The 16746-nt window shown below is 44.8% G+C and overlaps 1 protein-coding gene across 1 annotated transcript in view; it reads left to right on the top strand.

Annotated features, from left to right (window-relative positions):
• Window positions 1-3726: 3726 nt before the first annotated feature.
• Window positions 3727-16746, top strand: part of dcbld2 (discoidin, CUB and LCCL domain containing 2) — a 97548-nt gene continuing 84528 nt past the window's right edge. The window contains exon 1 of the mRNA XM_060929425.1: window positions 3727-4024. Coding sequence (XP_060785408.1) covers window positions 3916-4024 — 109 coding nt within the window. The 5' untranslated portion in view covers window positions 3727-3915. The remainder of the gene's footprint in view (window positions 4025-16746) is intronic.

Here is a 16746-nt window from a genome sequence, read left to right on the forward strand (position 1 = left end):
AAGGAGCACAGGCATCACCCACAGCGAACCAAGGCCTGGAGGGAACCGACGCCCAAAACTGGGTCCGGAGCTACACCACAACTGGCGGACAAAAACAAACATCAAACTACACAAATGCACACACAAAAATAAAATAAAAATGAGAGAAGAGGCGGGGGTGGCACGGTAGTGTAGTGGTTAGCGCTGTCGCCTCACAGCAAGAAGGTCCGGGTTTGAGCCCCGTGGCCGGTGAGGGCCTTTCTGTGCGGAGTTTGCATGTTCTCCCCGTGTCCGCGTGGGTTTCCTCCGGGTGCTCCGGTTTCCCCCACAGTCCAAAGACATGCAGGTTAGGTTAACTGGTGACTCTAAATTGACCATAGGTGTGAATGTGAGTGTGAATGATTGTCTGTGTCTATGTGTCAGCCCTGTGATGACCTGGCGACTTGTCCAGGGTGTACCCTGCCTTTCGCCCGTAGTCAGCTGGGATAGGCTCCAGCTTGCCTGCGACCGCGTAGAACAGGATAAAGTGGCTAGAGATAATGAGATGAGATTAATTATTATTTCAATTTATATAGCGCCTTTCACAAAACCCAAGGTCGCTTTACACTTATAAATAAATTTATAAATAAATAAGGGCGGCACGGTGGTGTAGTGGTTAGCGCTGTTGCCTCACAGCAAGAAGGTCCGGGTTCGAGCCCCGTGGCTGGCGAGGGCCTTTCTGTGCGGAGTTTGCATGTTCTCCCCGTGTCCGCGTGGGTTTCCTCCGGGTGCTCCGGTTTCCCCCACAGTCCAAAGACATGCAGGTTAGGTTAACTGGTGGCTCTAAATTGACCGTAGGTGTGAATGTGAGTGTGAATGGTTGTCTGTGTCTATGTGTCGGCCCTGTGATGACCTGGCGACCTGTCCAGGGTGTACCCCGCCTTTCGCCCGTAGGGCCCGTTTACACGAGGATGCTGTCTGGTAAAAACGACTAAATATTTTATCAGAAGTGCCTTTCGTCTACACGGGGACGGCGTTTCCGAGGCTGAAAAATGGAAAAAATTGAAAACACCTTCCAGAGTGGATAAGTTAAAAACAGCCCCCGTTGCATATCCGTCTAAACTACCCAATATGCGAAACTCTGCTCGGATCTGCTCACGTCCGGTACGCGTTTACGTCATACATATGTCATATACTGTACATGCCAGCCCGGGAAGTAAGAAAGTAAGTAAAAAAGTAAGAGCATGTCTGATTACATTGATCCAACGGACCTTCAAGCTGCTCTGGCAGTTTTAATAAACATCCAGGAGTCCTTCGAACATCTATACCGAATCTGCACATAATCCGTTAATGAACAGAGGCGGGTATAGCATGCTCTTACTTTTTTACTTACTTTCTTACTTACCATAGCCAGAGTAGTCAAAGTTTTCGCGGTGCAGATGTGCAGATCAGACAAGACGGAAGACGTTGCGCATGCGTGCAGACATAGCGGAGGTCTTTCACAGCACCACCTAGCTGCCTGGCATGCACATCCAATTGAATTCCACACATTTATGCGTCACCGTATAGACGCAGATTTCCTCCTTGAAAATGGTCGTGTAGACGCGGAAAAAAGTGAGAACGAAAACGGACTTTTGCGTTTTTGTTTCAGACCGTCCCCGTGTTAAGTGGGCCATAGTCAGCTGGGATAGGCTCCAGCTTGCCTGCAGAACAGGATAAAGCGGCTAGAGATTCTAGGGGTGTTCACACGGCAACTTTTACTCCAGTGTAGCACCGGGGCTGCCTCGGTAGAGCGTTCACACGGTACAAAGTTATACCAGTGTAGCCCCTGAAAGCTGCTTAAACCGGTGCAAATCTAACCCTGCTCGGGAGGTGGTTTAAGAAATTTACTCCGGAGTAAATGCTAGTTTGCGGGGCAGCACCGATATAAAATGGGACGTCTGAACGCTACAGGGGTAGACTCGCTACGCGTGAGGAGAGTTGATTACATACGGGCATTGCATAATTTGCATCCTGGTATTTTGCGCTTCCAAAATGGCGAATATCAACAACAACAGAACTGCGTGTCTTCCAGTGTTGCCAGATTGGGCGGTTTTAAGTGCATTTTGGCGGATTTGAACATATTTTGGTCTGGGAAACGTCAGCAATATCTGGCAACACTGGTGCCTTCATCCACGTTGTTTTCCCGGTGCTTGGTGATGCCATGACAACCGGGAAAAGGAAGTACATTTTCATGCATGCGCATATTTCATTTCCGCATTATTACTATCGGAAATGATAGTAGTAATGATAGGAAATGATAGTAATAAAAGGAAATGATATCAAAACTTTATTACTATCAAAGGAAATGATAGTAATAAAGTTTTTGCTACTATTGCACGGTCACAGAAACTGCCGTGTGACCGCAAGTGGGGCTGCACCGGTGCTAACACGCTTCTCTCTAGTAAGCAGGTTTGTGACGTGTGAACGCTGCGCAAAATTTACACCGGTGTAAGGTATATCGCAAAAAAATACATCGGTGCAGGCCGGCACGGTGGTGTAGTGGTTAGCGCTGTCGCCTCACAGCAAGAAGGTCCTGGGTTCGAGCCCCGTGGCCGGCGAGGGCCTTTCTGTGTGGAGTTTGCATGTTCTCCCCGTGTCTGCGTGGGTTTCCTCCGGGTGCTCCGGTTTCCCCCACAGTCCAAAGACATGCAGGTTAGGTTAACTGGTGACTCTAAATTGACCGTAGGTGTGAATGGTTGTCTGTGTCTATGTGTCAGCCCTGTGATGACCTGGTGACTTGTCCAGGGTGTACCCCGCCTTTCGCCCGTAGTCAGCTGGGATAGGCTCCAGCTCGCCTGTGACCCTGTAGAAGGATAAAGCGGCTACAGATAATGAGATGAGATATCAAAACTTTATTACTATCAAAGAAAATGATAGTAATAAAGTTTTTGCTACTATTGCACGGTCACAGAAACTGCCGTGTGACCGCAAGTGGGGCTGCACCAGTGCTAACACGCGTCTTTCTAGTAAGCAGGTTTGTGACGTGTGAACGCTGCGCAAAATTTACACCGGTGTAAGATATATCGCAACAAAATACATCGGTGCAGGGTGGCACGGTGGTGTAGTGGTTAGCGCTGTCGCCTCACAGCAAGAAGGTCCTGGGTTCGAGCCCCGTGGCCGGCGAGGGCCTTTCTGTGCGGAGTTTGCATGTTTGCAAACATGCATGTTTTTGCGGTGCAGATGTGCATGTTTGCACTATTGCACGGTCACAGAAACTGCCGTGTGACCGCAAGTGGGGCTGCACCGGTGCTAACACGCGTCTTTCTAGTAAGCAGGTTTGTGACGTGTGAACGCTGCGCAAAATTTACACCGTGTCCGCGTGGGTTTCCTCCGGGTGCTCCGGTTTCCCCCACAGTCCAAAGACATGCAGGTTAGGTTAACTGGTGACTCTAAATTGAGCGTAGGTGTGAATGTGAGTGTGAATGGTTGTCTGTGTCTATGTGTCGGCCCTGTGATGACCTGGCGACTTGTCCAGGGTGTACCCTGCCTTTCGCCCGTAGTCAGCTGGGATAGGCTCCAGCTTGCCCGCGACCCTGTAGAAGGATAAAGCGGCTAGAGATAATGAGATGAGATACATCGGTGCAGCATCGATGCAAATATGTGCCGTGTGAACACCCTAAATGAGATGAGATGAGATGAGATGAGAGAGACAGTGGACCGGTTCCCACCGCCAGTGGGCGCTGTGGCGCGCGCCAGGCCGGGAGGAGCGGAAGCGGAGGAAGTGGCAGAGCGGATCAGATCAGAAGGATGTGCACGCGCGCGTGCGTGTCCGACCTGAAGAGGCGCGCGAGAGCTGCTGTGAGAAACCACAAGTGAATTGATAAGGCAGACAGAGAGCGCGCGCGAGCGAGCAGCTGACTTTAGTAAACGCGGCGCGCGCTGAGTTAAGGCCATGCGTTCGCAGCGGGATCTGGGATGGAGGCGCCGCTAATGGTGGGGCGGAGGGGGGCCGGAGGAACTGCGAGCTTCCACCTCATCGTCGCCGGCCTCTTCTTCTTGGCCAGGAGCTGCCGGGCTCAGAAAGGTAACTGGAGCCAGTTCGCAGACAGGTTTTTTCTTGTTGAAATTTGCTGTAACTTTCTGGGAGAGGATCCACCAGCAGACGGGCTCCCCCCGCGTTTGGACGGGTCGATGGTTCCGGCTGTGTGCTGGGTTTCACGCCGTGAGCGCCGAGCCAGAGACCTGCTGAATACCTTACATGGGCCGATTTCTCGCTCTCTGACTCTCACATCCCAAATATGTACGTGTAGCGCACCGGTGGACCCGAATCCGGAGTAATATCTCCCCCTAAATCTCGTGTACGGCGTGTTTTTGCGGAAAGCGGTTTCAGGTGGGGGATGTACCATCTGAGCTCAGCTGGGGGGGGAGGGCAAAGATGGTAAACATGACAACTATCCCGATACTAAAGCAGCTCCATAATCGTCGGTATCGGTTTTTACAAGGTATATTCCTGTACCAAGTCCTTTAACAAAACACAGAGATTTTTGTGTGATGCGAGCATGCTGACCCAGGTCACTCACTTCACATGTTTCTGTGGCTGTTTTGGTGACTCATGGCATTCATATGAGCAGCAAAACAAATGCTTTTACGATAATATCACACCAGCTGCCTTGTGTACGGTATATTCTATAACTTCCATGACAGGCTTGTGTGAACTATGACATTCGAGATGTACATGTTATTTACCAGCTGGGAGGTCCGTATGGTGAAATACCGTGACCGAGGTCTTGAAAGTACTGAGCGAGGCCCTCTGGGCCGAGGTCAGTATTTAAGGCCGAGGTCAGGGTATTTCACCATACGGACTGACCTTAAGCTGGTAAATAATATACTTATTTTTTTCTTTAACAAATTTTAACAGGAAACGAGAGCGCCCGAAAGGGAAAACCGAGGCGAGCCGCCATTTTGAATCCTCATTCACGGCTGTAATGCAAATGACTTCCTCCTCGGTATACAAGTGCACTTCTATGGCAGAAAAAAAAAACTACATTTTGCCGCCTATGTAGTCCCCTATTTATACAAATAGGAGTCATTCAGGATTCAGCCATGTTTTTGCTCGGCATTAGCAACAGTTAGAGGTTTTTAGCTTTCTCCTGAAATGTTTTTTTTATTTCTTCTTCCTCAGTGTAGTAAAACTCGCTTTCGCTGTGAACACTGTCGTTATCGCTATCCATGCTGTAAAATTAATGCTGTTATACTGAGAAATGCAACAATAAATGTTGACAAAAATTGCTACTATGTTTGTTGTTGTTGTGAACAAGCGAGTCACCAGAGGTCCATAACCGGGGTCTGTATCGTAGGATACGGACCTGCTCGCCAGCCAATCAGAGCGCAGGATTTGGACCACAAAAAATATGTTATTTACCAGCTGGGAGGTCTGTATGGTGAAATACCGTGACCGAGGTCTTGAAAGTACTGAGCGAGGCCCTCTGGGCCGAGGTCAGTATTCAAGGCCGAGGTCAGGGTATTTCACCATACGGACCGACCTTAAGCTGGTAATTAATATATTTATTTTTTCTTTACCAAATTCTAACAGGAAACAAGAGCACCCGAAAGGGAAAACCGAGCCGAGCCGCCATTTTGAATCCTCATTCACGGCTGTAATGCAAATGGCTTCCTCCTCGGTATACAAGTGCACTTCCATGGCAGGAAAAAAAAACTACATTTTGCCGCCTATGTAGTCCCCTATTTATACAAATAGGAGTCATTCAGGATTCAGCCATGTTTTTGCTCGGCGTGAGCAAGTGAAGGCCTCTGCATGCTCTTGCGACAAGGCTTTCGCAGATAGCTTTTCGCAGACAGTTGTAATTTATCGTTGAGCGGGGAGTAATAGGTGTGCGCGATGTTATTCACCGCCACAACGCAAGGGGGCGCGAAGTCGCGAAATCGCTAGGAGTAGTTGGTGGGTGTGGTTAGTGGAGTGTTTATCCTCCGGTTACTTATAATGACTAGAACTGGAGTCGTATAGATGTCCGTACTTCCTCACTTCCTCGATCAACCGCTCTTCGTGCTGCTCCATCTTCGCTCGTGGTTTTAAAAATGGCGGCCGTGAAATAAAAAAAACAGGAAAGTAAGGAAGCGGAAGTGCGTGTACAGCGGATGTAGAGTGGACCAATCAGAGCCCTCTTGTCTGTGACGCTGTCTGCGAGGCTGTCTGCGGTGGTCACAATTTTTGGGAGGTGCCCGCAGAGCGTCTGCAAAGGGGGGGGGCTTCGCAGACGCCATCTACGACGCCATCTGCGAGGACTGGGTTGTCAGCATAAATTGGCCTTTAGAGGTTTTTAGCTTTCTCCTGAAATGTTTTCTTTAATTTCTTCTTCCTCAGGGTAGTAAAACTTGCTTTCGCTGTGAACACTGTCGTTATCGCTATCCATGCTGTAAAATTAATGCTGTTATACTGAGAAATGCGACAAATGTTGACAAAAATTGCTATTGTGTTTGTTGTTGTGAACGAGCGAGTCGCCAGGGGGCCGTAACTAGGGTCCGTACCGTAGGATACAGACCTGCTCGCCAGCCAGTCAGAGCGCAGGATTTGATATCTTGAAAATAGAGGCCGAGGTCACGGTATTTCACGATACGGACCGACCTTAAGCTGGTAAATAATATTTATTTTTTTCTTTACCAAATTCTAACAGAAAATGAGCAGACGAAAGAGAAACCATATAACAAGCTTGTTTTTGGCTTTCTTCTGAAGTGTTTTTTCTTTTATTTCTTCTTCCTCAGGGTAGTAAAACTCGCTTTCGCTGTGAACACTGTCGTTATCGCTATCCATGCTGTAAAATTAATGCTGTTCTCCTGAGAAATGCGACAATAAACGTTGACAAAAAATTGCTACTATGTTGTTGTGAACGAGCGACTCGCCAAAGGTCCGTAACCGGGGTCTGTATCGTAGGATTCCAGACCGCCTGCGAGCCAATCAGAGCGCAGGATTTGATGGAAACCGGACTGCGAAAAAAATAAGATGATTTAATATCAACGTCATCAGAAATGAAGTCAGTGATGTAGTAGTAGTAATAATAATAATAAGTTAAATTTATATAGCGCCTTTCAAGAAACCCAAGGACGCTTTACAATTATAGACAAAGAAAAAAAATAACAATAAAAAAATAATAAATAAATGAATAAATAATAATAAATAAAAAGTCCACCAAGTAGGGGCCAAGATGTAATTCCAGTGGTATAGCAGCCACAGTCCCACCAAAAGGCGCATGAAAACGAGTCCCACATCTCCAGCCCCGCCACCGTGACGCCATCAGCCACATCGCTCGAACACCATGCTGTGGATCCACAAAGCGAGCAGAGAAGCTCCGCCACGCAGAGCGCTGGTGTGTCCCAAACCGCCTGCACAGCCGCCGCGACACCACCAAGCAACATCGCTCAGAACATCACGCCAAGCACTAAAGCGCAGAGCGCTGGACAACCACAAATGTTAAATGAGCAACGAACTCATTGCAGTCCACAGCTGCGAACCAAGGCCTGGAGGGAACCAACGCCCAAAACTGGGTCCGGAGCTACACCACTACCGGCGGACAAAACACTCAAACATCAAACTACACAAACACACAGAAAAAAAATAAATAAAATGAAAATTGAAAAAGAGAGAAAATAAAAAGCTCTGGTGAAAAGCGGCAGCCAGACTGCGCACGACGTACTCTCAACCGGAAACAGAAACGAAAAAAAAAAAGTTATTACTGTTTAACTTGATTGACTCCATCCATGACTCACGGATACTGGAAGCTGTTTTAATATTAAATGCATATATGGAATCTTCTACTGTCCATCTTTTTCGATGTGAAAAAAATGAGTGTTTAAAGGGGAACTGAAGTCATTTTTAAACCTGATTTATTTCTTAACGTGTTATTCAATTACGTTTTCGGTTTTATTAACCTTGTATCGTCACTCATATTGGCATATTATATTGCGCTTATCGGCCTTTAGCCATGTTGAACGTAGCTCATTTGGTCCACGGCAGGTGTCGCTTATCTGCGTGATCTTCACGAGACTTGTGCGAGACTTCAAACGAAGTGTCAGCGCCGCCATTTTGAAAACGGTTTACACAGATTGCCATATTCCAATTTCGAGATCTGCCAGCTTCATCAGTGATGGAGATTATTCCATACGACTTCAAACCAATGTAGAGTAGAGCAGAGTTGGAAAGACGACAGGATAAGGACGAGTCCGTCGTGCTGGTATTTACGCCATTACTGTCGCACAATTAAAACGTGCCAGATCAGGCGGCTGGTGGGTTTTGAAAATAATAAATACATGCATGTGTTTTTGTGATAAATCCGTATTATACTGAGCGCGTTTCCCACATAATTCTCACTAAGGTTTCGGACAGCACTACAAAATGGCGTCCCCACCATATAGTGAGTAGGGAGCGATTTCGGACGCAGGGAAAACTTCCGGCTTGATTACATCAGCGTTCAAAAGACGCGCGCACCCTCTTTCGACAACGTTGGCAGATGTCGGTCACTTTGATTTCCGCTGTACGTTTTACTTCCGTCCTACGATGTCTCGCGCCGGTCTCAACGAATCTCGTTTATGGCCGTTGCTTTGACGTATGGACTGATATATTACAGAGCATATTTCAGACACTCATAGCTTGCTATAGCAGTGACAAAATAGCGGTCAGAAATGCATTCCGATATTTAATATAAAATGAAAAATAGAATTTTGATAATAAAAAATTTGCCTTCAGTTCTCCTTTAAAGAGTAATTACTGTATATTGCTATCACAGATACAACTTTTTTTTTTTTTTTTTTGTAAATGTGGCACTACCTCAGTGTCCTGGCACACATTGTGTATTGCAAAAGATGGGGAAAAAAAAAACCCAGTATGAGTGATGTATTCTATTTCTGCCATGAAACTCTGATTTACATTTACAGCGTTCGGTAATTCTCATACCCAGGACGGCTCAGGTTAAATGCAGGACTCCTTAAGTAGTGCACTATGTAGTGGATAGGGTGTAGTTTGGGACATGGAGCACGTCATCTCATCTCGTTATCTCTAGCCGCTTTATCCTGTTCTACAGGGTCGCAGGCAAGCTGGAGCCTATCCCAGCTGACTACGGGCGAAAGGCGGGGTACACCCTGGACAAGTCGCCAGGTCATCACAGGGCTGACACATAGACACAGACAACCATTCACACTCACATTCACACCTACGGTCAATTTAGAGTCACCAGTTAACCTAACCTGCATGTCTTTGGACTGTGGGGGAAACCGGAGCACCCGGAAGAAACCCACGCGGACACGGGGAGAACATGCAAACTCCACACAGAAAGGCCCTCGCCGGCCACGGGGCTCGAACCCGGACCTTCTTGCTGTGAGGCGACAGCGCTAACCACTACACCACCGCGCCGCCCATGGAGCACATCATAAGTAGCGTTTATTAATGTGTCATATTTTGTGCATAAAACAGCAAAGTGTGTGCGTGAGAGAGAGAGAGAGAGAGAGAGAGATGTATAGTGTGTGTTGTAATACACAAAGAACTTGGAGAGGAGGATGTTTTTTCTTTTGGGGGTCTGGAGGTTGTCCAGTACGGGTTACACAACAGTGAGAGAAGATTCATTCGGTGTGTAAATGTGTGACATGCTGTGCAATCAGTTACAACCTTGCCGTGTGTGTGTGTGTGAGAGAGAGAGAGAGAGAGAGAGAGAGGAGGGGGAATAAAACAGAAAACGAGAGCCATTTAACATGTGCACGTTACACCTCGCTACATCTTTTTATACGACTTTCTGTCCTTGTTTTCAGATGCTTTATTTATTCATGTCTAGGTAATGTTGCTGGAGGATTCGCAGAATAAGAATCTCATCATCCCGTGTGGCGCTGTCTCTAGTATATATGACCGTAAAGTTTAATTGAATTGAATGTGCTCACGTTGCACTGAACGTCCCACGTGGAGCCGAGTGTCGCGGTGATGAGTAAACGTCGCTCTGTAGAAAGGCCCGAACGTTTGCTATGAAACTCTATAGGGCTTAAAGCCTCACGACACGATAAACTGGTGTTGTAATCCATTTAATGTGCACCTCCACTGGTCTCACGGTGCCGTCTTTCTGCTGTCATTCTTCTTTCTGAATTTTTCCAAAGTCAAAGGAAAAAATGACTATTTCTGACTCCACATATTTTAGTAACGCTATCTATATAAAGCCTTTATAACATTTGTGACATGAAACTAGACCTTGATTCTTCTTGTGTATATATTTTTTCCCCCTCCTGTACTTCTAGATGTGGATAGGTTGAGCTGATTGGGTGAAGGACTTTTGGTGCGTTCATGTGCTATGGGAATTATGGTAAATACCAAACGCCGACATGGAAAGCACACATGAACGCCCCCTCTTGTGGTATTTTCCACTGGGCAACTCGTAGAAAATTTTGATACACGAGTTGCCGAGATGAGATGAACTTTAACCTTTTCAACATGGCGGCGAGCGGTACAAGACTAGCTTATGAACCAAGAAAGAAGTGGTTTTCACCTATGGAAAGCTGACTCTCACCTTTTAAACGAGTCATGTTATGTATATTATATTATTATAATATGTATATTATAGCCTAATACAAAATATTCTGTGGCTGTCCAAAGAACGCCAACAATGATCAAGATACTGGCTATTCTCATTGTGGCTACAGCCAAATTTCCAAAAACTGCGTGGCATTCAATGTGTTAAGAAAATCTCTGTCATGATCAGGAAATATTCAGCATTATTTACCTTTTGACTTTTGATAACTCATATTCCTGCTGCAGCTGATGAACAAGGCAATCTATAATTGTTTTAGCCAAATAACAGGCCTGATTCTGAATCTGGTCCACCATCTTTAATTTGTCAACAACAACAACAAAAGCATGTGAACACAACACACTGGTAAATACCACTTCCCAACTGGAAAATATCATCTTCCCATAGCACATGAACGCAGCATTTGTCCAACAGTGCTGGGGCTCAAACCCCTAACCATCTAATCAGTAACCCAGAACCTTAAAGGAGAACTGAAGTCATTTTTAAACTTGCTTTATTTCTTAATTAACGTGTTATTCAATTACTTTTTCGGTTTTAGTAACCTTATATCATGACTCGTATTGGCAATTAAATATTATACTTATCGGCCTGTTCGGTTTTTAGCCATGTTGAATTTAGTTCGTTTGGTCCACGGCAGGCATCACTTACCTATCTGCGCGATCTTCACGAGACTTCGAAACGTGAAGTGTCAGCCAGGTGTCAGCGCCGCCATTTTGAAAACTGTTTTCCAAACGGAATATTGCACAGAAACGAGTTTAAATGACGATTACTGCCTACTTTTTCAAACTTTCCTGATCGCTATCGAAACAAACAAAACTTCCAGCTTGATTACGTCAGCATTCGAAAGAGGACGCGCGCTTCTTTTGACGATGTTGGTGACTTTGATTTCTGCTGTACGTTTTACTTCCCTCCTACGACGTCTCACACAGGTCTCAACAAATCTCGTTTACGGCCGTTGCTTTGACGTATGGACTGATATATTACAGAGCATATTTCAAACACTCATAACTTGCAATAGCAGCGACAAAATAGCTGTCAGAAATGCATTCCAATATTTAATAAAATGAGAGAATTTTGATGATAAAAAAAAAAATTGCCTTCGGTTTTCCTTTAATCCATTGAGCCAGTAATCCCCCAAACTAGAACTTGACTGATATACTAGTGCATCTCAAAAAATTAGAATATTGTGAAAAAGTTCAATATTTTTCATCAGTTATTTAAGAAAGTGAAAATGTTATATATATATTATAGACTCATTACACATAAACTAAAATGTTTCAAGCATTTTTCTATTTTAATTTTAATCAGTATGGCATACAGTACAAAAACATAAAAAAACCCATCTCAAAATATTAGAATATTTCATTTCGAGTTTGAGTAAAACAGTATGAACACAGTGTATCTCTCGGTCTAGTTCAGTACACACAACCACAATCATGGGGAAGACTGCTGACTTGACTGTTGTCCAGAAGATGATCACTGATGCCCTCCACAAGGAGGGTAAGCCACAAAAGGTCATTGCTGAAAAGGGTGGCTGGAAAAGGTGCACAAGCAACAGGGATGGCCGCAGTCTTGAGAGGATTGTCAAGAAAAGTCGATTCAAGAACTTGGGAGAGCTTCACAAGGAGTGGACTGAGGCTGGTGTCAGTATATCAAGACCCATCACGAACAGACATCTTCAAGAAAGGGGATACAACTTTCGCATTCCTAATATCAAGCTACTCCTGAGCCAGAGGCAATGTCAGAAGAGTCTTATCTGGGCTAAGGAGAGAAAGAAATGGACTGTTGCTCAGTGGTCCAAAGTACATTTTGCATTTAATTTGGAAATCACGGTTCTAGAGTCTGGAGGAAGAGTGGAGAGGCACAGAATCCAAGGTGTTTGAAGCCCAGTGTGAAGTTTCCACAGTCTGTGATGATTTGGGGTGCCATGTCATCTGCTGGTGTTGGTCCACTGTATTTTCTCAAGTCCACAGTCAACACAGCCATCTACCAGGAGATTTTAGAGCACTTCATGCTTCCATCTGCTGATGAGCTTTTTGGAGATGCTGATTTCCTTTTCCAGCAGGACTTAGCGCCTACCCACAGTGCCAAAACTACTACCAAATGGTTTGCTGACCATGATTTTACTGTGTTTGATTGGCCAGCCAACTTGCCTGACCTGAACCCCGTGGAGAATCTCTGGGGTATTGTCAAGAGGAAGATGAGAAACACCCGACCCAAAAATAGATACGCTGAAGGCCACTATCAAAGCAACCTGGGCTTCAGTAACACCTCAGCAGTGCCACAGACTGATCACCTCCATGCCACACCGCATTGATACAGTAATTCATGGTAAAGGAGCCCCAACCAAGTATTGAGTGTATAAATGAATATACTTTTCAGAAGTTGGGCATTTCTGTATTGTAAATCCTTTTTTTTTTTTTTTTTTTATTGATCTTGGGGAATATTCTAATAATTTGAGATGCTGGATTTCTGATTTTCATGAGCTATAAGCCATAATCATCAAAATTAAAACACAAAAAGGCTTTAAATATTTCACTTTACATGTAATGAATATAGAATATATGAAAGTTTACCTTTTTGAATTAAATTATGAAAAAAAGGAACTTTTTTCATGGTATTCTAATTTTTTGAGATGCACCAGTAGATATAAAGGTATATTGACTGATATAGATGTTTAGATTTGTTTGTAGTATATTGTATTATATTGTAATATTTTGTTTTAAAAGCTAGAATTGGTCCCATTGCATGGAACCGTGTATATACTCTAGAAATCTAAAACGGTTCATAATGTGAAGTATATTTGGAGTTTCTCATCTTTAGTAGGACATTAGTTTTATTTAAACAGCGCTTCACTGATATTGTTTTCAGTTGTACAAACTTAAAAAATGAAATAAATAACCAGCATGAAGTTTCACGGGGCTGCACTTCCAAACAAAAGCCAATGTACTGTAAATAATTACTGTACTCCAGCATTAGCAACCTAATCTCTCACCGGCAACATCAGTAGCACAGGACCGAATACCATGGACATTCCTTTTAAAATGTATTTGAAAGGAAATTAGACATTTTTACGTATTGTGCGTTATTGAACAGCCCCAAAGTTCTTGTACTTGAGAAGTTCTCATCCATCATTTTGGATATGGCTGCCCGCCATCGAAACTGGTCACATTCCGCAGCATGGCCCTCCCAGCTCTCTTGTCCGTAGCCATCACTTTGCCTTGCACATGCCGGATGCTGGTGTGGCCAGTCACCAGCTCCGAGTCCTCCTCAGCGCACTTCAACCAAGTGACTCATTGTGCTCCAAATGAGCGACAACCATGCCGTGGCATCCACTCTAGTGGATATTTTGCGGCCAGATATTTTCTCTCGCCATTAGGCCATGGGGAAGCCATGGCTTAATGGCTAGAGAAGCAGCTTTGGGACCAAAAGGTTGCCAGTTTGATTCCCTGGACCAGCAGGAATGGCTGAAGTGCCCTTGAGCAAGGCATCTAACCTCCAACTGCTCCCCAGGCTGCTCTGGGTGTGTTGTACAACACTCTAGATAAGAGCGTCTGCTAAATACCATTAGTGTAATGTGATATTTTGGTAGGCGTGAGTTGTCCATGCGGACAGCATACCCGTACCATCTCAAACGTCTCGCTGCCAGGTGAATTAGGATTGGCGCTTGACTGGTTCTCTGTAGCACATCCGTGTTGCTTACTTCATCTCATCTCATTATCTCTAGCCGCTTTATCCTTCTACAGGGTCGCAGGCAAGCTGGAGCCTATCCCAGCTGACTACGGGCGAAAGGCGGGGTACACCCTGGACAAGTCGCCAGGTCATCGCAGGGCTGACACATAGACACAGACAACCATTCACACCCACATTCACACCTACGGTCAATTTAGAGTCACCAGTTAACCTAACCTGCATGTCTTTGGACTGTGGGGGAAACCGGAGCACCCGGAGGAAACCCACGCGGACCCGGGGAGAACATGCAAACTCCACACAGAAGGGCCCTTCCGGCCCCGGGGCTCGAACCCAGGACCTTCTTGCTGTGAGGCGACAGCGCTAACCACTACACCACCGTGCCGCCGTGTTGCTTACTTGATGGAAGAATTGAACTTTCAATATTCTACAGCGGCATGACTGATGGAAAACTGCAAGCTGCTGTTCTTGTTGACATGTAGTTTGCCAAGTTTCCCCAAAGTGATTCTGTTCTGTGGTAGGAAGGAACGCTTGCAAAATAAACCGACAGGCTGTTTTGTGATCCACCCGTCTCTGCAAGCATCACGGGGTTTATTCTATCCATTCACTGGATATGAGCAATCGCACATTCTGATTGGCTACCACTAGGATATTAGCTCATATACCGGGAGTAGAGAAAAACAAAACGGTGGAGCGTGTTGCTGAACCAACCGAAGACGAAATAAAAACTCTACTTGAAAACAAAACCCCAAAAAAGCAACAAAACATGGAATGAAAGTATTTGATGGTACGTAAGAACATAATTTTTTTTCAAGAATTATTGTTATAGCATTTTTCACAAATTGCTCCTGTCATTTTGCCAGTTTGTTTACATTCAAAGCAGAAATGATTTCGTCGGACGTTTTGTAGAAAGTTTTTATCCCCCATTGGCCAAAAGGCCTGAAGGGGGATTATGTCGTGGCGTTATCTGTCCGGGGAAGGGTGCTCACCTTCTGAAATCAACTCCTCTCACAGTTTTTGGAGGAATTTCACAAAACTTGGCAGGATTCTTTGTTATATGTTGGTAATACGCATAATTGATATTTTGTTAAATTGTGTCACATTTTACCAGAGTTACAGCCCTTAATTAACCAAATTATACTTTGACAATTTCATGTGTTTTCCTTCTGAAATCAACTCCTCTCACAATCTATGGGGAATTTCACCAAACTTGGCAAAAGGCTTTGTTATATGACAGTTATACACATATTGTAATTTCATTTAATTTGGGCAAATTTTACCAGAGTTATGCCCTTGATTATTAACAAACTTGTACTTTGGCAATTTCGTTAAGGTGTCCTTGTTTTCTGAAATCAACTTCCCTCAGAATTTTTATTCCCCCCCCTGGCTGAAAGGCCCGAAGGGGGATTACGTCATGGTGATGACCGTCCCGGGAAGGCTACTCGCCTTCTAAAATCAACTCCCAGAGCTCGACATTAACTTTTAAACCCACTTGCCCTAGGGGTTAATTTCCACTTGCCCCCCAATATTATCACTTGCCCCCTATTTTGCGAGTCCCTTTTTTTTTTTTTTAGGAAAACCATAGAATGGTTGTGAATTGCATCATAAAATGAAGATCACACATTGAGTTGAAGTTTGGTTATTGAAACACAAAACATGTACTTTTATCTGTTTAATCAACAAAACTGATTGACCTGAGTATTCCCAGAATGACTAACTGGACTATCAAAACATCTAAAAAGGTAAACATGGTTTAAAAAAAAATGTTCAACTAGGTAAGACAACTGACTAATACCCCTTTTCCACCAAATCAGTTCCAGGGCTGGTTCGGGGCCAGTGCTGGTGCTGGTTCACAACTCGTTCAACTTGCGAGCCAGCTGAGAACCAGTTTGCTTTTCCATAGCTCACGGTGCTAAGGGAAGCCACGTCATTACGTCGCTGTATACGTCAGTTACGTCGCTACGTTTGCATAAACCTTGGCGCGAATATCGAAGCAAAAACAACATGGAAGAAGCAGCAACAATAATAATAATGGATGACTTCGCGTTTGTACAGCTGCTGCTTCTCGTCGGTTAAAAATGGCGATCTTTCGCGGTCTTGTTATTGTTGTTGGTCTTAACAACTCCGCCCCCCCCGTTGACGTAAGCGGTTCTTTCCTCTGGCCCAGCAGAGAGTTGGTGCTAGCCTGGAACCGGTTTTTCTGGCCCCAGAGCCAGTTCTTTGTCAGTGGAAACAGAAAACCTGGTTCCAAACTAAGCACTGGCCCCGAACCAGCCCTGGAACTGCTTTGGTGGAAAAGGGGCATAAGACTAGTAAGAATTCAAATGTCTGATAAGCAGCCAAAACTGAAAACGGAAATTAGAGTTTATTAGCGGTTATGATCCGTACAAATTTCCTCTAAACGACTGGAGTGACGGTGAAGATTTGTGGCCTAGTGTTAGCATTAGCTACATGTTGGAATATACTTTTTTTTTTTTGGCCCCTGAAGAGTCCCGACATGGAAGAAGTGTTTAATAATTAAAAAACAAACAAAAAAAAA

Source organism: Neoarius graeffei, chromosome 9 (genome assembly GCF_027579695.1).
Source record: "Neoarius graeffei isolate fNeoGra1 chromosome 9, fNeoGra1.pri, whole genome shotgun sequence".
NCBI classification, from domain to species: Eukaryota; Metazoa; Chordata; class Actinopteri; order Siluriformes; family Ariidae; genus Neoarius; species Neoarius graeffei.